General features: G+C 41.1%; 1 protein-coding gene across 2 annotated transcripts in view; it reads left to right on the top strand.

The window, feature by feature from the left end:
• NAALADL2 (N-acetylated alpha-linked acidic dipeptidase like 2) overlaps positions 1-20,269 on the top strand; it is a 4,115,865-nt gene that overhangs the window by 2,048,270 nt on the left and 2,047,326 nt on the right. For both annotated transcript variants that reach the window (XM_069618713.1, XM_069618714.1), the window contains one exon: positions 9,363-9,482. In XM_069618713.1, the coding sequence (XP_069474814.1) occupies positions 9,363-9,482 (120 nt within the window). The remainder of the gene's footprint in view (positions 1-9,362; positions 9,483-20,269) is intronic.

Genomic DNA, 20,269 nt, shown 5'->3' with positions numbered 1-20,269 from the left:
TACCATTTCAGGTAATGCCCCAGGGCCCATAGTTACACTGTGAGGGACTTATTGCTATTAGTACCCTGGCCTGTAAGACCGGGGTACTAAAAGCATTTCTGTTTCTGTTCCAAAACGCTCCAAAATGGCCGTTGGGGAAGGGAAAACTAAGTCCGTTTTCCCTTTCCATGGCCGCAATTGAAATGTTCTTTGGTTAGACCGTGGATAAAGGTGCTATGTAACTGCACTTATTAAATGCACAAATAAATAGACAAAGTCAGTGCTAAGAACACTGGACTCTGGCATGTCTGGTGATACTTTTTGAGTGCTTGTGATTCAGTAGTTCCTGGTTCATGAAATCAGCATATGAGAACTGCTTTGGTATAAGTGAGTGCACTTTGTAAGTGGCAACCTGTAATTCATGTATTGAAAATAAGCATGTCTTTTCGGTACGTACAGGAAAATGGTGTTCTACCAAATTTCTCACTGAATTAGAATAGAGGCTGTGTGTCGTGATTAAACATTGAAAAATCCTATAGTAGAGGCCGCAGTGGTTCATATGGACTCTTCCTCCTCAAATTACAGTGAGCCACAGTACCTCCTTAAACCATGAGTTTGCAGAGTCAAGTTTGGGGGTTTTGATCTGTATACCCAATACAGAGTGGGGCAGAACACTTGAAATGCACTTTGTACATATACCTGCTCTGTGCAGGAAATTGGCCAGTGCATCAGACATCATCAGATTTTGAAATGGTTGGATTACTACTTTTTAAATCTACATTTATGTAGCAAAAAGCAGGTGGAGCTCACAGGAAGCTTATGGAATGACAGCGGCCATTACTGATCACCACCATGTGTGCATCCTCATGCATTGGTGGAACGGGACATTTTCTACCTGGCTAGATTAAAGAATGACCACACAGAGACCACATAGATTCCTGTGTTAATGGCTGATGGAGGCAGCATGTTATCAATAACTGTTTGTGAATACCACAAAGACAAAGGTGGATGTGGGCAGGATCTCATTTGCCAGATTTTCTGTCCTCATTAAAATAAGAACCTTAGCAACAAAAGGGGTTCAATTCAAAGACAAAATATTGCTGCAGCAAATCTATGAAAGAAGTTTGAAATAACTAAGATAGGTGAGGCTGTGTGCCATACTTTGAAGATAATTTGCATTCTGTGCATTGACATAATTATCTTAATGCATATGTTACAAAACACTAGAAAAGTATCCTTAAATGATGCATTGTTCTGGAATAAAATGCAGAAACAGAAGAAAATGAGCAGGCAAGTGAAGCATGCTGCTTAGAATCCTACTTAAGCAATAAGGCCTGAGCAGAGGAGGCATTACCATTTCAGGTAATGCCCCGGGGCCCATAGTTACACTGTGAGGGACTTATTGCTATTAGTACCCTGGCCTGTAAGACCGGGGTACTAAAAGCATTTCTGTTTCTGTTCCAAAACGCTCCAAAATGGCCGTTGGGGAAGGGAAAACTAAGTCCGTTTTCCCTTTCCATGGCCGCAATTGAAAAAAGTAAACAACAAAACGGCTGCCCTGGAAACGGGGGCAGGAACTACACATAGTCCCTTCTCTCTTTCCATTGCACCCATTAAAAAAAGTAAACAAAAAAATAGCTGCCATGGAAAGCAGAGAAGGGACTAAGTGTAGTCCCTCTTCCTTTCCATGATGGCCTGTCACAGATTGGGAGTGGACGCGCTTAGGACAGTAGTGTTCCCAGAGTGTCGGCTCCTGAAATGGACTTTAAAGAAGGTACGTGGGGGTTGCGGGTGGGGAGGGAATTCTGTGGATGGGGTAGGTGGGAAGCATTGGGGGATCATACTTACCTAGTGCCCCAGCGGGGTAAGATGGCAGCCTCCAGTCGTGAGCCGGCTTGAAGTGGGGGAATAACGTTGGTAATGCCCCCGTTCTAAGCCTTCTCATCGGTTTAGAGGATGCCAGATGCCCCGCGGGGTACTAATGTATCATCAATAGAGTTGATTTGCTTATCAGGTCATGCCTTAGTTGCAACCAGCTATGGGCCGGAGTTTTCAAAAGTGATTTACAATGGCCCAACCCCATTGAAAATCATTTTGTAAATCAGGCTCTATGGGTCCAAGCAGGTTAAACGTTTACAAGGAACGACATCAGTGTTACATCCTTCACCTAATTGCAGTGATTTTAGAACATAAGCCACTACATGTGGACGTCCTGGCTCATTGGAACCCACTTCACATTTATCATTGACTGTCATCTTTACAAAGTCTGGTAATAATGATGCAGGAGTCTACTAAATTGTATAAATAGCCAGTCTGTCTTGAATCTGAATTATGCCAAAGCTATCATCTTAATCAACAATTCATAAACTTGCTTTTTATTGTGTTAACAGAGGTGCAGTACACAACCACACACAATCAAGCATGAAAGTCGCTATCCTTTCCTGTGGCAACTCCAAAACAGATTGCAGCTAACGGCCTGTTCTTAAACGAGAGTTGACCAGCTTTAGTTCAGACACGAAGAGCTGAGCTGAGAGCTTTGTGGCAACATATTCAGGCGTGTGCACAATATTAATCTGAATGATCTGGTAACATACATTAGCATCATTCCACTTCCAGAATATACAGCAGGGTGTGTATATCAAAGCTGTAGTTCGACCAGCCGAATCTCCTTCATAATGCCAGATGGGATTAAAACATAACTAGGTCAATCAAGTCTCTATGTGGAGTTAAATGGAAGCGAATGCAGAACATGTCCTTTCATTCGGCAGTTGGTAGAAACACTTGTATACAGGTGCGTTATAAATGCCATATGACATCATATCATATCATATTCATGCTTAAGAAGGTATAGGATCAGTACCTTCTTAAGGTCAAGTAACTATGGTAATAGGGAGACAGTAATGTACCTGTTGAATTGAGGTGACCATAATGGGTTATGAAAACTAGCTATTTTTTATGAACTATATTCTGATTTATAAAGAAAATTATGCTAACCCTAATTTGAACAATGTCCTTGTTAAGAAACTGTGCAAAGCGTTATACTTTAGGAAGATTGTTACTGGCAGGTTAGTTGCTGGAAAGTTTACCATAAACTAAGCTATAATACCTTCTGCTGTAAGCTTCAACGCCAGGCAACTGCCCTAGCCCGGGCCCATTTGCCACCTAGTTCAAACCACTGCCGAGGGTTTTATTAAGATAATCCCCCTAAGGCTTTCTCCCGAGGTGCTAATTAAGGCTCGTGAATTTGGGTGGTAGATAAGGTGATTGCCATGGAAATGGGGCTTTGAGTCTCTCTTTCATTTCCCTTGTGATGAAGGCAGTTTGAGCTAAAGAGTCAGAATGGGATCCAGGCTGAAGGGACTAGAGGCTGGAGGTGCAATAAGGCTCACCTGGATGAGGGCTTGGAAAATTGCCAAAGCAGCAGAGCATGGCTGGTAACAGAGGGCTCGGGAGGAATGAACTGGCCATTGGGATTGAACCAGGGTGTATACCAGCTTTCAGTGCCCATGATTGGCTTGCCTCCTTCTTCCCACGTGCTAATTGCCAGAACAATGTTGTATTGCATGTATGAATCTTAGCATTGCTAGCGGCACTACGCTATATAATGAATTGCATACCATGTACTGCACTTTCCCTGAACTTTCATTGCTGCTATCAGAGATGTTTGCAAATGCTAGATCAGGTTGCATTTTGTCCAGTTAGTATTTTATATGTTGATGATTTAGTTTAGTCTGTCTCTCTCTAATTATATGGAAGTGAGTGTTTTGTTGCTCAGGCCGGCTACAAAACTGTCTTATTTCTTTGAGTTATAATATTATGTATTTTTTCTATTTTGTCGGTGTTTGACGAGACTGAAGTTTTAATAAACCTAATGCAGTCGTTTTCCAATCCCTTTGAATGTTGAAATGCAGCCTAACACCCATCCCTAAATAGGGTAAAGGGTTTATGCATATTTTCTACTCTACATTTAACTAACTGGGGTATTGTCTAGTTTCTGGCAATCAGAGCAGTTGCACCCTGATCTGCTCTGACTGTCAGAAGAAAGCGTTATTGTCTTTTCTTTGTTCTGCCAGCCTCTGGTTTTGATGCAGCAGACATGCGGAGAGGGACTTACATTATTTGGACTATGAAGTGCAGTCAAAGGCTGTGAACCCAGTTCCACGTGCATTGTTTGCTCTTCGAACACTGGGGGAATTCGGTGCACGTAACAGGACATGTTGGTGGTCTTCTTTTTGCAATTTGAACTTTCGTAATAACCTCCTTGTTAATTATAATAAATTGTAGCCACTGTATGGTTATCCCCTGGGAACTTGCAGATAAGAAATATTAGCTACCCTTGCTGCAAAATATATACATATTTTTAATAAACCTAATCATTAAATTAATGTCCACACCTTAGCCAGCTAAATTAAAACAGTGGAATGACAGCTGAACACACCAGAACACGAAGGCAGGAGAAGGCGGGTTTGGCAATTGTATGGGGTGACATTGTTTTGAGTACTCATAATTAGGCCACATTTTTCCCATCCCACCATCATTTTAATGTATTTCTGGAGATTCATAAAAAGTGCATGTTAGGTGTTGAAACGTCTATCAATGATAGACACCCATGTCTATTCACATGTGACAGACTTAGTGCCAATATAAACATAATTGAGTTTTGAATGCACTCTGCATCATGAGCTAATCCAAATGCCTAGTCAAAGTTAAACAGATTCACAACCATGCTTCTTCCAGACCAGGTTGACTGACCAGTTCAACCCAAGACAAATTCAGATTGTTTGCCTATTTTGCAAAAGACACAATCCGAAACGAGCAACTTCATTTTGAGCGCCAATCCATCCAATTCTGTGAGTCAAAGAGGACTCCCCAAATGTCCATCTCATCTGTGAAGGACCCTCTCTGCAATGTGAACAAGAAATGACACAGTGAAGATCAAGTGTATGAATGAGACAACATTTGGAAAACTTTCTTTGCTCAAGGTCAACTCTTTCCTACAATTTGCCATTGATGGCAATAGTCTCATATCTGGCCGGTTTGTGCGTGTGGCTTCCCGTTACTCATATTTCACGAGCTGTGAAAAGGGGAGAGTCGGTGATCCTGAACTGGTGTCTTGTGGAATTAGGTGCAATAGACAAACAAGAAACGTACAATCTGCATGCAACCTAATATAACCAGTCCACAGTTACAGGAACTCAAGAAAAACATGTCTCCTTTAATGTCTAAGGGTCTGATTTACAAAGGTGTTTTACAATGGTGCAATCCCATTTAAAACCAGCTTTGTAAATATGGTAAGCCCCCAAAATAGTGGACACAAATGCTGAATGTGCTTTTATGGTGTAATTGGCACAAACGAAAATGTCAATTCCAGTTATACCGGATGGGGTTTGCGGGAGTGTCCACTTTTCCCCCTGCTCAGTATAACAGGTTTGGGAGCTCCTTTCCTCGCTATTTGTGAGTTGTACAAACTTGCCTGCATGAAATCCGTGGTTTTGTTTTTTCCAATGTAGTCAGAATGACATACATTGACTTACTTGTTGCCCACTCTCGCAAGTTTACGAGCGGGCATTTGTTGATCCAATTAACAACAGGGCGTGACCACCTGGCATGCAAATTGTAAATATATGAGGGCATAACTCCATATGCTTTACTTTTGTGATTCAGAGCTTTAAGTAATGCGCACAATGTCCCTCGGTTGTGTACTTTTGGGAATTTGACGTTTTTGTGTTTCAAGGCTTTCAACCTAGGCGTATATTGCAGCCTGATTTTCATCTGTGGGCCCGATTCTTTTTGCTACTTAAGACCCATTCTGAAGGTGGCACATTCTTCTGAGTTCAGTAGGAATGTGCCACTTTCGAAATACATGAAGCGGTTGCTAGAATGGGTTGGAAACCAACCTAGCAACCACCACATTCCTTACTGCCACTCTAGACTGGTATTCTTGTGGGACTCCTCCAGTTTTATATGTGCGCTAAAGTAACGCACATATACAGTACCATTTTTGAGCCGTTATTCTGGAGGCGTGCCACAAAAAGCTGGTCGCATTGCAGGTAATCTGCTTCAAAGATGGCAGTCCATCCATGCAAACCTATTTTATCGAATAGCATTGGATTAAGGCAAAAAGAGCTCACGGGTGCAGAGATGTCTCTGTTGGGATATGTCTAAACATTTAAACCTATCCTAATAGAGACATGTCTGCACCCTTGAGCTCTTTGTGGCTTAATATTATGATAAGGTTACCCAATGCAATTCATTAGCATATGTCTGCATCGGTGGCCTAAGAGGCCCAGGAAATACTTTTCAAAGTGGCCCCATTTTAAACATTTTCTGCAAGTCCAACCCTTTTTGCTGTGGGAAAATGTGGGAACAAGGGAATGTTGGAACACCACTGTTCTCGGCAGCATTTTTGTAAAATAACAAATATGTAGTTATTTTACAAAAACGCTGCTGATATTTCAGGATTGCATCCGTTATGCCAAAAACAGGCGCAATGCAGATTGTGCAATGTCGTGCACTACAAGGACGCCCAGGCCCACTTTAGAATAGTGGTGGAGCCTGGCGTCCTGATTTGGCTCAGTGAATCTTGCTCTTTAGCACGTTCACTGTGCCAAAGTACGAATCGGGCCCTGTGTGATTCTAAAGTAGAACCTGTAAACATGGCCCTAATTCGTGACAGACTTCACTCTAGAAATAGCACTTTAATGCCAGAAGAAATAAAACTGTATTTCTGTGCATATGTGAAATGATATAGTCACAAGGTAGCCAATATGGGTATTTTACAAAGTCATTGAATGTCTCTGCTCATGTTACGTTCCAAACACTCAATTGAATAAGTACTTGGCTAACTTGTTCAATTAGTACAATACATGCTTTTGGCGACAGCTCAGCCACAGACTCTTTACTCTATTTCACATCCTTAAAACAGACACTTAGAAACCTATTAAAAAGTTGAAATAATTCCCTTTCAATAAATATAGGGAAAAAGGCAGTAATATTTGCTGCAGTTCCCTGGCCGCTTCGTTTACTGAATTCCGGCAAACCACTCTAAAAATGTTGTTAGTGCTCTTTTCCCAGATTTGCTTTCAGCATTGCCCAGTTTATCACCTGTTTGTACTACACATACTCCCTGTTGCTCAGTTGTATTAACATGATTGGGATGAAAGGATACTTGTGAACATGTTGCTACATGTTAGGAAGATTAGTACCCAAAAATTCATTATATTAGTGGGGACAATATGCATCATTTAGAAGGTTATGCATTCTGCTGGACTGACTATGTTATGCACATCTTCTGCTGCAGGCTTCAATCCATGATCTTGAATAAGCCAAGCAAACATTGAGCCAGAGAGAGCTTAAAAGAACAATAGTCCATCGCCATTTGCAAAGTTATTGCATCCAGCGGTGGTGTAGATCGACTTTTGCACCCTTACAAAAGTGTTTTTCAAGGGAAAACCCCATTGAAATATGCTCACTAAATCAGGTACTAAGCCTTTATGATCTGTCACTCTTCTATCTGGTCAGTGTGAGGGTTGCAGGCTTCTGGGTGAATCCAGATGAAGGTTTTGGGTTATAATACTTATATAAGATTTATTGGCATGTTCATTAGGATCAGGGTCATCTCACCACATCATTCCCTTTATGCTGTACCCCCGTGCATGCAGTCCCTTCTACATACACCCTGCCATTTGCAAGTCCTGCCCTGTATCATTCTCTCTCTCTCTCTCTCTCTCTCTCTCTCTCTCTCTCTCTCTCTCTCTCTCTTGCTCTCTCTCGCCTTCTCTCTCTCTCTATCTCTCTCTCGCCTCCTCTCTCTCTCTCTCTCTCTCTCGTTAGAGGGACACTCCATGCATTCCCCTTAAAAAAAAAAATATTAAACAACCCAGCAAGGGGTTGAGCATGCTAAGAATTTTATGGTGGAATGTGACAACAGTGTTCATTGACGATTGGCACCTCAGTTGGTGTTTTCTTGTGTGCTGTCCTTGTTGAATTAGTCATGTTTAATAACTGTTTATAAAATAGTGATACCAAGCATTTATAATGTAATGGCCTTCTATGCAAAATGCTCCATAACTCGCTCTTCCAGTTATCTGTGGAAAAAGACACCATGGGCTACATTGCAGAAATCATGCACCTGGTCACATGCAATTGTAAACACTGTCAGCTCAAGGGCAAACTTTGCTCTGGTAAAACATTCATGGACGTGTTTGCCCTTGTGCTAACAACATGCACTGCTGCACTTGCATCAGTTCTGTGTTTCTGTATGAGGCCCCCCTATGTGTAATGCACAATCTCATTTGTTCAGTTTCTCGCACCATATCCCATGCGCAACCTCACATGCCCAGTACGGCCATCCAATGTCTGTGAGTGCCTCGAGTTTCATACCAGAGTCCAGTTTCTATTCACAGGACCGGGATTCAAACCTGTGTTGCTATGCGCGTTGCCCCTGAGCTAGCCTCAGAGTGATAACATCTAATGTGCAGACTCACAGATCTAGTTGCTGCCATCAATAACTGCCCTAGAAATCACAGTTGACTCGTACACGTGGTATTATCAGAAAAGTTAACCTGCAGCTTCATCGTTGTCATCATTTGCACAGCAACGCCTTAAATGCCCCAGTAATGCCAGCCAGTATCTGTTAATACCACAAGGGCATGGAATGCCCTTCTACTACATGCAACTTATGTGGGAGCCACACATACATGGACCCTCATATATGTGCCCAATGTCTGCTAGGCACCATGCCCTTTGTGTCTAATGCCACCTATTTGTTTTGAGATGATATTCTCACTTGGCCATTAGCTGTTTCCTATTATTCCTGCTGGCCATTGAAAGTGTTCTGTGCTGAAATCCAAATGCCACCGAGTGAGCCAGTAGGAACACTATGTAACTGGGCAACTCAAGTTCCAGAAACTGCTTGCATTATGAAATGACTCTGTGCCTCGCAATATTGCTTACCTTGCGACGAGTCTTACCTTCTCCATGTACAATGTTGTCATCTGGGTGCGTAAAACTGTGCCTTTGAGAGTTCAGATTTATATAAATATATATGTAGCTTTAAACAACAACCTGTTCCATTACCCGTAGCACGGAGCCTCCTTCAAGCACAGATGCTCATTAAAAAAGGAGAGAGGAGCGAGCAATGAAGAAGAGGTAGTTGCCTTCCTAGAGTAATAAAACGGTGATCAAATAGTCCATTATTAAGGGTAAATGTTTTGATGTTACAGCCTTTTATCTCTACGTGATGCTAATTGGAATTCAGGGAAAATACAGACTAACTCCAAAGTCTGGCTCAGTAACGTGTTATTAAAATATGTGTCGCTAATGTGCCGAGCCTCGTTGCAGCTGTACACGAAGAAACATGCTGGTCTGGTTTTCTTTTCCAGGCCGAAGTCATAGATGTGCAATATGGAAATGTAGATGACTTGAAGATGGCAAAGTCAACCACCAACGTGACCAATAAAATAGCGCTTTTGAAGCTTGGCTATTTGCCTTTGGCATACAAGGTATGTATGTTTGCATCTGTGTTCATTTAGTTGAAAAGTAGCTATCCAGCAACAGCGCCTTGACGACGATCGGGTAGAAGGAAGGAGAGGATGCCAAGCCAGCGGGGTCCCGAGGCTAGATCAGGTCAGCTACATCCCGGAAACAGGCATGGGAGGGCGATGGAGAAGGAATGGGAGTGTGTAAAGGATTGTGTGTTCCACTTGCGGGAAGCCCTTGGTCGAGTCTTCTAGAGCCCGCGTGAGTCAATTGTGCGATTTTCCAAGACTCTACATCTTACATGATGATGATAAAAGTATGCATTTCTGTATAGTCTCTCGAATATTCCAGCCTCTTTTAATCTAATATTTGAAATATGTTTACAGCCGGCTTTATGCGAAAGACACTTTCTTCCCCCATTGCCAAGCAAGTTACACATTATTGGTCACATTATAGAACTGCACTAGTTTAAAACCACATTCGTCCATGAAGTTATGCACCATAACACCATTGCTAGGACAAGCAATAGCCTGGTTTAAAAATGATTTGCACTGGAGCATTTTTACCCTAGAGTTAATTGCAGTTGCACTGATACAACGTTTCAATAATTCTGTCAATGCACTTTCAATGCAATTTTTCACCCTTGCAGAGATTAAAATTGACATGATCTGTGTGTGTTTGCAGAGGGGGAGTCTCATTGTGACAGACCAAACAGATTGTTAAGTCTTTTCTCTAATCTAGCACATCTTTGGTATTGAAAATCAGGAAGCCCAAGGCACCTTTCACTTATCCTGGGTCCCTTTCGATCAGGCTCACCTGAGGATCTGCATATGAAGTTAGTAATGATAGAATTCATTTTCTGCAATATCTCTCTAGATACATATATGGGATTGGCCGAACAACATGTACACATATTAAAATAACAAGTCTACTCAACAAAGATGGAGGGAGTATATCCTAGCTTGTTGCAATAATTAAGTGATGTTCTAACAATCTACCTGAACTACACTGCTTTAAAAGTGGACAAAAAAATGTATAACTGTATCCCGTCTCTGCACCATAGCCAATATACCCTTCAATGTTTCAGATCATGATTTTAGTTTTGTTCTCATTTAGGTACTGAACTGAGACCACGTCAAATGTGCTGGCTAGAGTAACCGTGTTAGGGAATGTTTATCCCCAGAACGTGGCTGACATGCACAAACTCACATATGCTTGCCTATCTACACTATTGAACCTATAGTAGCACAGATATGCAAAATGAGGGTAAGATGTACATTTTAAAACCAGACTATAACAAATTCAAACACACATCACAAGCTAATATATCTCAAGACTTCCTTCCATACATAAACCATTGCAAAGTCCAACAAAAGTTTTCTCCAGAATACATTGTAGACCAAGATTAATCCGATTTAATGGTGTTTATGTCATAAAATAAATTTGAATATCACCAAATTGGGCCAGCCAGGCAACAAGCGGCAGGCCGTTTCTATCATCGTGTTGCACCAACAGCACACTTGATTTTGCAGTGGGACCCCTGTCAAGGCCCAGAATCTAAGAAATGTAGGTAATTGTTCAAACTAAAGTTCCATTATAATTTGGCAAACATTAACATTCGAAAGATTGTTAATGTAACTGATCAGGGCATAATTAGGTTAATTCTTTCATACATATATAGAATATAGAGATGTTTTGTCTAAAATCAATAAATCATTAGATCTACTGGAATCCAACGCCATCTTCTTTAGTTCTTTCTCAACAATAGTACAATTAATTGCTGAGGGGAAAATAAAATTAATATTTGTAAAAAGGATTTGATCTCTTTAAACCAGCTTTTTAACATATCAGGTGGTCACTCTAACTCATAATATTTTTTAAAGTAAGAGTACATAGAGGACCAATTTCCTTTTTCATTGATTATTTTCAATTAAAAAAGACCACTAATAATCCTTTTTTGCGTACACAGAGGAAATAAGCCCAATTCATATTAGACGTCTTAATCTACAGAGAATTTGAAGGGCCTAAAGCTAGTTGCCACAGTTTGCCCTCCAATATCTTAAGCCACTCTGTTTCTTTGCTAGTAAAGATTTTAAGGCCCTAGAGGGCACTCATAACAATGCTAGTTTTGTAAACCTTCATTCGAATAGCCACCCCTAGGGGTAATGAAACTTATGATGGCATTACATTTCTTCTGTATTTTATTTTGTACTACTACTACTTTTGGCAAGCATATTGAACCAAAACGTATCTTTACCTTACCTCCAAATGCACATATTTGGTAACCACTTCGAATGGCTCATTTATGATTTTCCCAACAAAGGTACTTGTTTTCTTTTTCTTATTTGCTTGTGTAATCATGATTTTATATTTTATTGTCTTATTAATTACCAGATTATTGTTAGAAGAAAATGTCTGCACAGCCATTTAACTGCATTGGAGCCCTATCGGAGCACAGTCAAGAATGACTGTATCATCAGCATAGGCCAACCAAGCAATATGCTAGATCCAACTCTAGGCGAGAAGTTATTAGCTTTCCCCAACTCCACATGGACATCAGCAACATATAAGTTGTACAATACTGAAGGGAGAGAGCAGCCATGCTTGAGTCCGTAGTTAGTTTCTATTGACACACTGAGTTGCCCTTCCCAATGTATTCTTAGTTGGACAGTCGTTGTAGAAAATAAAGCCTTCATGTAGTAGGTAATCAATGGATGTAGGTTCCATCTATCCAGTTTATCCCATAGATGCTCGCAATCCACGGTGTCAAAAACACTGGAGTAATCTACAAAGCAGATATAAAGTGTATTTCCTTTGGCACTTCGGGTGGTGCAAATAATGAATGGCAATACCGAGTGATTAGAGAGGGTATTATTTCCCTTTGTAAAATTAGATTGCTGATTTTCTTTTTTTTATTGAATGGTGCTTTATCGACTCATTAATTATTCCTAATAAAAATTGGCAAAGCAGAATATATGGTTTTCCATTGGGCAGAATAAATTCATCCCTTGTGTATGCAAACTCAGTTGTTATACCTATTGTTCAGTTTATTTGTATAATATTCTATGTCTGTGGAGGTCTTGTAGATTTTCCTTTGCTTTCTGATATCCGTTTTAAGCAGTTTTTTCCTCAAAGACATAAGATGATCATATATCTTTTCATTAGTAAACCCTGTATAATAGAATGATTGACATGTTTCTCATGAGGTCAGATAGGTACTCTATAATTACTTACATAATCTGTCTCCATATCTTTGAATATAGGGAGATTGTCAACAATGAGATTCATAGACTTGTGTTCTTTAAAGTCACAATTCCATATATAATAGTTCCCTATTAAGCAGTAGGTACATTTTCTATAGTTGCATATCATAGAAATCTTTAAAACTAGTGATCGCTCACATCAATGGAAACTAGTTGGAAGTCAGAGATGCTATGAAAAATCCTGTTGGTTATCAGCGCATAGTCAATCCATGAAAAACCGTTTCCATAAAACCATGTATAGTGGAGAGCACAATGGGTTTAACATTTTGATATAGCTGTTTGAGACAATGGGAAGATAGGAAGACAAACCATTCACCATTTGCCTCATACCCATCATCAAAGTAATAATAAATGGCTTTTATTCCAAGTGCATTCATAGACAAGGTAGAGTCACAATTCATATCTAATTAACCCAGGAAAAGGGCATTGATAGTTCTAGTCACCATATAATCTCATTGGCAAACCTTGTTAAGTCATTAATTTATAAGATATTCAATCAACGCAATATTGGATATGGTGTTCACATTGTCAAGAGGATTACATACATTGATGCACAGTATTTGTTTGATGGGTGGAATTGAGATAAAAGACAAAACACCAGCTAGTATACTCTTCTAAAGACAAGAAACTCTGAGCTCCAATGATCAGACTGCAGAAAAAGGTCCAACTCTCAAGTTTTTAACAGGCTTCTGTTGTAAGACTTGGTAGCCATCAAGAAAAAAAATCATTAACCAGCCATGTTTCTTGCAGAAAAAATAAATCTGTGCTCAATAACAAATATTGCCCCTCAGGTTTTAATATGATTGAATTATATCCCCTAGTGTTCCGGGTACTGATGGGCAGCTCCTCAATATAGCAATCAATGGGTCAGGATCCATTCTCAAATTCACCCACTACAAGGAGCAGGCCATCACTACTGGAAGCGTAGCAGTGATTCAAATGAATAGCTAGCACGATTTTTTCAGCCAACTCGTTAATTTCTGCAGATGTAATGGGGCTTTCTTTGGGTTTGGTCTTGTATTTTTCAACTGAGCTGAACTAATTATTCTTTTGAGCTCTTAGCCCATATCCATAAACCATGAATAGTCACCTAATTTGCTTCTGTAGGTTAATTGGGAATTTCTACCAGCGGCATATCCCCCATAGTGATTACAGATAACTTTGATATTCGATGCAGCAATCCAAGAGAATTATGGTGGTTCAAAAATGGGGCTGCAGGATGAAGCATATAGATCAACAATCCTAATTTTACTGAATGTGTTTTGGTGACCTTGTGATCTGTTTAATTTCCATTTATGACATGAGCTTTAAAGTGTGGGAGCACCACTCTGGGTTCTGCTGGAGGGAAAATATGTCTTCTTGATTCTCCAAAACCTCTTCATAAGGTTTATAATGATTCCACTGTTCACATTTTGTTGTGGCCCTCTCATTGTGTGCATAGTTCAGTGGCTGCTGGTTTTGTTTCTTTTTTTTGTTTTTTGCATAGGAGCAGGCAGATTAGTCATAGCCACTGGACACCATTCTTTTCATATTACAATTAGGACCAAATCAAAAACGGACTGCGTTTCACTACATTCAAGTAGTTCAGAAGAGAATAATGCAAGGAATTGAGACTGGACCTGTTTAAGCTGTGGGATGCATTTTTCTTCTACAGTTCCAATTTATTTGTGCACGATCATTTTCTTCTTTGTAGTTGTGAGAGGCCAGGATCCAGTTTATAACCGTCTCCTTTATCCACATTAGAGACAGGTAAAGGTAAAGTATGACATGAGGAAGCACCCATGTCAGACACGCTTTTAGTAGAAGAAATAACCATCTCACCCAACATGTTAGACACCTGTTCTGCCGTATCGTTGTCATCTGCCCCAGTGTTCAGATTTCTGTGAAGAACAACATCAACCAAGCGAACTAGGCCATTTTTTATGACATGTTACTCCTTCAACATGTTATTGCATTAAGAAATAATTGCGTTTATGAAAATAAGGAATTCTGGGCCAGGTTGCAGTTCATCATCCAAGGAGGCAGAGGGAGAGAATGAATGATGGCGCGTATGTACTTTTCCAGCCAAATAAGGAGAATTGGATAAAGTCTGAGCATTGATCATACCCATGTAATTTTTTTTATGTTGGGCACTTCAGAGAGCAGTTGTTCGGGGTCATTGCTTAAAACAATGACTGATTCCTTCTGCAGGCTAAAACATAGGTTGAACAAAGAATTGTTGTCCACAGGGTTGATAGTAGACACATCCAATACGGGTTGTTCATTAGGGGGACTTATTTCCATATTTCCTTCATTGGAAATAGCTACAACAGGTACCGTTTTTAAACACACAGTCATTTTTCCTGTCACTGCTTCCTCAATGCCTCTTTCATTACATATGCTAGAGACAGTACTAAACGCTGCAGCCACACACTAAAGATTGCCTTTTTTTATCGTTTTCTTAAGGTTGCGACTTGCATTGGAGGCACGAGTGCAGGCTGTTCTAACTGTGCTACTCAGTTGATATCCTTTTCGTAGCAAGAATACCTATAGTCCTTTGCAGCTCACAACAGACCACTGCAGGCCCATTGCAGCCCCACCACGCCGCGCTCTTCTCTCAAAATGACAATTCCAAAGATTGCACTTTAAGGACAAATGCTGACTCCTGCGCCTGGTAAGGGAGGAGCAGCAAGAAAACTCTTGTTCACTAAGCGTCCAGCCCACGCACTGTCAGGAAAAGCTGGAGCGAGAACAGCAGAACAAGGCGCACATGTAGCGCAGGCCGCACAAGCCGTCGGCCTTACAGCCGATGCAATGCAGGAAGGCTCACCAGCTCTGTAGTAGTATTCCGCTCACAACCATGGAGGCCAGGGTACGCCAAAGCCCACTGTCTAACCAGAGTCACAGGCAACAAAGAGGCACTGTGAACGTGAACAGGAATGACTGGAAATGGGAGGCAGCTCTCCCATGTAACCCTTAGCAGCGCCAACAACAAACCTGCATGTCTCGAAAGGCTAGATGAAAAGACCTAGCAGGAAGCAAACAAGCAAGCCTCGGTGTCAAACTGCACTGAACGTTGCACAATGTTCAGCTGCTTCCAACACTGAAAAATCGACCAGCATTTATCCACAAATAGTTGTATAATCAGTGAGCTTCATTCTGCTGCTTGTTGATTTCTTTGAGTCACTTCCCACTGAGGATACACAGTCAACATTGAAAACACGCTGAGTGCATCTGTTCTGGGCACTGCACTGAGGGTACATAGCTTCACCCCTAATGTGCCATATAATATGCTTTAAACATGCATTTGTTGACTGCAACAAAAAAAACATTACAACTCAACTCAAAACGTGTTCGTCACGTTTCTCCTCTTTGTATATGGAATTAACTATGTATCCCACAAACTCTGGGAGTCCATGAATATCACTAATGAGCCCTGGTGAAGGCTTGGCTTGGAATGAATGCTTCATAACAGTCAAAACCTAAGTTCTTAACTAGATGAAGAACAACCATCCTTTTCAAATCACCACTGTAATAGAACAAACTGCAGTGTTCCTGTCCACTGATTGCATATCGAATGTATCATCTTCTAAGAGTCTGACAGTTTTTATCTTTTTCTATGTCAGCACTTGTCTTTCTCAAAATAATTTGTCAGAAAGATGTTTGATCTTTACATATGTTTTACCAGTTATAACGGTGTTCTTGTTTTGATATGTTTGCTCAGACCATGCATTTTGCTCACAATGCTGTTGATGTGTTTCAACAATGTTTTGTAAATAATGTCTGCAATGCCTTTGATAGCACTCATGATGAATTAATTAATTAAATGTTTAATTACAACAATAACTGCATTTTCTCTTTAAAATTCAAACATTACCTCTTTCCCAAAGCATTTGCCGGGCCTATTATATTGCTTACAAATATATTTCCAACTCTGAGGCCTCTACAAGACGACCAAACTGTGCAGGACAGCTCAGGGCATCATTTGATTTTAAAGAGGAAGACACTGACATCACCAGCAGACAAACCTTCCCTTAAGAAAACATTTTCCTCTGGAGTATTGAATCATTATTTAAACAGGTGATGGGGAGATCGATGATTTTATCAATGCTGAAGAGTTAAGTCTCCAAGTGAATAGGCCAGTGCAACATAACTGTTTAACCCCCACTATTGATGGAATCCCTGCTCATTGCGAAGTCAAGGCACGTTTTCCTGTCTTGCATGGAAAAGGCATTTGTTATTTCTGAAAGCATGATGGATGTTTAAATACGTAATCTGTTATGCACTAACAGAGTATATCAACATCCATTGGATACATTAAACATGGCCTGTCTTCAAACACTGTAAAGCCTATTAATTAACACTTTATCGTAAGCACTTTTGATTCTGTGAAAGAACATTGGGAAATGCTTAAGACTGGAAAGGACATGTATAAAGACAAGGACTGTAATGCTGCATCCAGGAAATGCAAGTGTTTTAAGCTAGATTCGACACATTCCAATTTAACTCTCCTAAATGACCCATCATAGTCAGTTACATCAGAAATAATTACCTGCAGGCCCAGCAATACAAAATCGTGTATAAAATCTTTGGACTTGATTACATACTTAATGTTTAATGCAATAAAATGAGCATGATCAAAAGAACAAGTGGTGGCACTTCTGAATGACACTGTGGGAGGGATTGTCTTGACGATGTCAACATTAGGGAATTCCTTACCAGATTTAGAAAAGGTCTTGGTAGATACAATGGATTGTCCCAGTTCTGTAGCAGAAATACGCCTAAGGGAACCTATAGGTATCTCCAGACGGGCTTATACTAAGATTTCCAAAAGTTGCTACCCCTTTGAGTCATGCAGGAGTAGAAGCATTAAGGAATGATAAAAATGGTGTTAGTTAATTGTCTATAAACAGAGAAAAGTGGAGCAAATGAAAGGCCTGCACCTCTTCTAGAAACAACATTAAGGGCAAAGTCCCTTTGTTCAACAACAAGATAAGAAGAGAAATGTACCTATCCATAAAGAGACAGCTTTAGCTTCCTTGAATTTTCTTTCTTAAGCAGACACATTGTGTTTGTTCTGGGTCAGGTTAATTTCATCACACCAGGTAGATATGTGTTACGCTCACCTGGTGTCCATGGGGGCGTCGATCTGAACTGGGCTGTTGTAACCTCTTCCAGCGACACACGGGGCGCTGAAATGATGGACTGGACTGGACCACCCAGCTTAGCTTGTTTTGCCCGTATGAATATTCTTCTGTAATGGAGAAAAGGGAATTAGCCACCTGCGGGGACTGGGCGCCAACCCCACCTTCCCCCACTCCTGCAATCTCTTCCCACAAATTACTTCCGAACTCTTGCTATGTTCTCACCTTTGGAAAGATGAGCTCTCCATCCTGCCTCGAGCGCAGGGGCACGTAGATGACCAGTTACTTCACTGGTGTGGGATGTTGGAGAGTTGCAGAACGGTATTGACTCCATAAGGAAATAGTTTGAAAAAGAGTTCAAAAACGTCTGGCCTTCACTCTGTCCAAATTCCCTAGGTTGCCTTAATAGTTCTTGAGAAGAGTTCCAAATGGCAACCAGTAAGATGCAGGTAAGTGTTTATGGATTCTGTTCAGTTCGATAATGAGGACCTGGTCTAACCTGTGACCCTTTCCTTTTGCAGGTGCTGAATCGGTGGAGGTTCCGGTGATTGCGGCCACAAGCAGTAACCAGGAAAGTCTGTAGCGGAATTCGGTTTCCCCTACTTACGCTTTTGTGTTGCTTTTGTTTCCCCTTTGGGGCCGGGGTACGGCGGAGAAGCTGTGGAGGCTGCGCCGACCCGAGATGAGGTAAGTACCCCCTGTGGTATCAGGTAAGTCCTGGGGATTGCCTTTATTGTCTGGGAATGCTCCCTTGCTCACCTTATTGTCTTTATTTCCACAGGTGGTGGAGAGCGGACGCTGGATGCTGAAAAGCGCGATGGAATGCGGAGGATTGCTTCAGGTGAGTTCCCGCGCAGCGCTACAGGATGCGAAGCAGCGCGCGTCTGATGATTTCTTCCTTCTAGGTCAGAGCCAAGAAGATTCAGGATTCAGGTAAGGATTGCAGGTAAAACTCCGGTTCTAGCCTACCCTCTGCTTTCTTTCAGGTTTTCAGGAGCTCCGGCATCCAGGCAGGCGTGGCTGAAGACTGGAAGCTGCTGCAGGCACGGTGAGTGTTACGCTGCAGGTGCAGAATAACACGAAGCATGGGTTGCTGTCAGGGCGTGGTTTAAATAGCCTTGAAAGTAGTTCCAGGTAAGTATCCTTCCGCGGCCCCACCCGAGTAAAAAAATAGTTCCTAGGGAAAAATAGTCCCTCCTAGGCCTCATTTGACTTCTGGTCACTGGCTGCATGATCTGCTGCAGGTAAGTTAGCAGCATGGTCTGCTTCAGGTAAGTCCTTGACCATGAGCCTGGTGCCCATGGCGCCAGGACTGATTCTGAACTTATAAGCCTGGCGCCATAGGCGCCAGGACTGCACCCAAATAGCCCCTAATTGGGGTTCATGGGCTTGCAATAAATGGCATGATGCCTGCTTCCGGGGTAGCTGGGCCAAACCTGGTTTCCCGGGGCAGGCATCGTGACAATATGGATAAACAGCCTCCCTACACACATAGGATCCCTATGAATCTACATCAACATTATATTTAAGCACATCAACACTAGAGATGTATTAATGGCCAGCAGAATATGTTAGGTGGGTTCAGTTGTAGGGGGACTGTATTGTGATAACATCAAGGAACATAGAGATATATGTTCGTGATTCTATCTTCACCAGAACATGCATTGCTGTTAATGTTGCTCTTTCTTTATCTGGTCATGAGAATTGGTTCTCAATTCCACAATCCTCTCCTGTCTTCGTGCCCCTATATTTACTGACTCCTTGCGCCTTGTGTTCCACATTGGAGAATTCCAACGGATAATCACTTTGATCCCTTATCCAATTCAGAATATATACATTGATTGAAAAATGCATAATTACCCGACCCAAATTAAGTTGACATGGTTTCTCTTGTGGATGAATGTCCCACTGCTAAAACCTTGAAAGACTGTCCACCCATGGTAGAAAATGTGCTGGCACAGCTCTCAGGAGATATATCAGGAGTAGATTCTAAACTCTGAAATAATTTGATTTGTTTTGCCTGCAAGTGATATAGCTTTTAGAGCCAATCTCTTTGACTGCCCCCCATTAATGATGGACTCTCAGACAGGTGCCTTGAGTATATATTTCTTTAGACATTTGCTTTAGTGGAGACTGAGCTCATTCAATGGCTGAGTGTGTGCGACTTAATGGAACAATCCTAGTAAATATGCCTTTCAGGGTCATAGAGATAAATCGAAAGTAGACTATATGTCTCTCTCTATCTCATTGGATTGATGTTCAGGAATTCAGAATAGTAGAAAAGCCAAAGAGTGATTATTATGCCCTAACATCAAAGTTAGGTCTAGCATGTGCAACCGTCTGTAAAGGAATTTAAGAAGAAATTGATTACTAACCAATGTTTTTTTTTATTTTTTAAAGTGGATATTCCAGTGTCAGAGGTAA

Source organism: Ambystoma mexicanum, chromosome 10 (genome assembly GCF_040938575.1).
Source record: "Ambystoma mexicanum isolate Mex_15411 chromosome 10, UKY_AmexF1_1, whole genome shotgun sequence".
NCBI lineage: Eukaryota > Metazoa > Chordata > Amphibia > Caudata > Ambystomatidae > Ambystoma > Ambystoma mexicanum.
The sequence above is the reverse complement of the archived record's forward strand: the minus strand, read 5'-3'. Positions and strand labels throughout refer to the sequence as shown.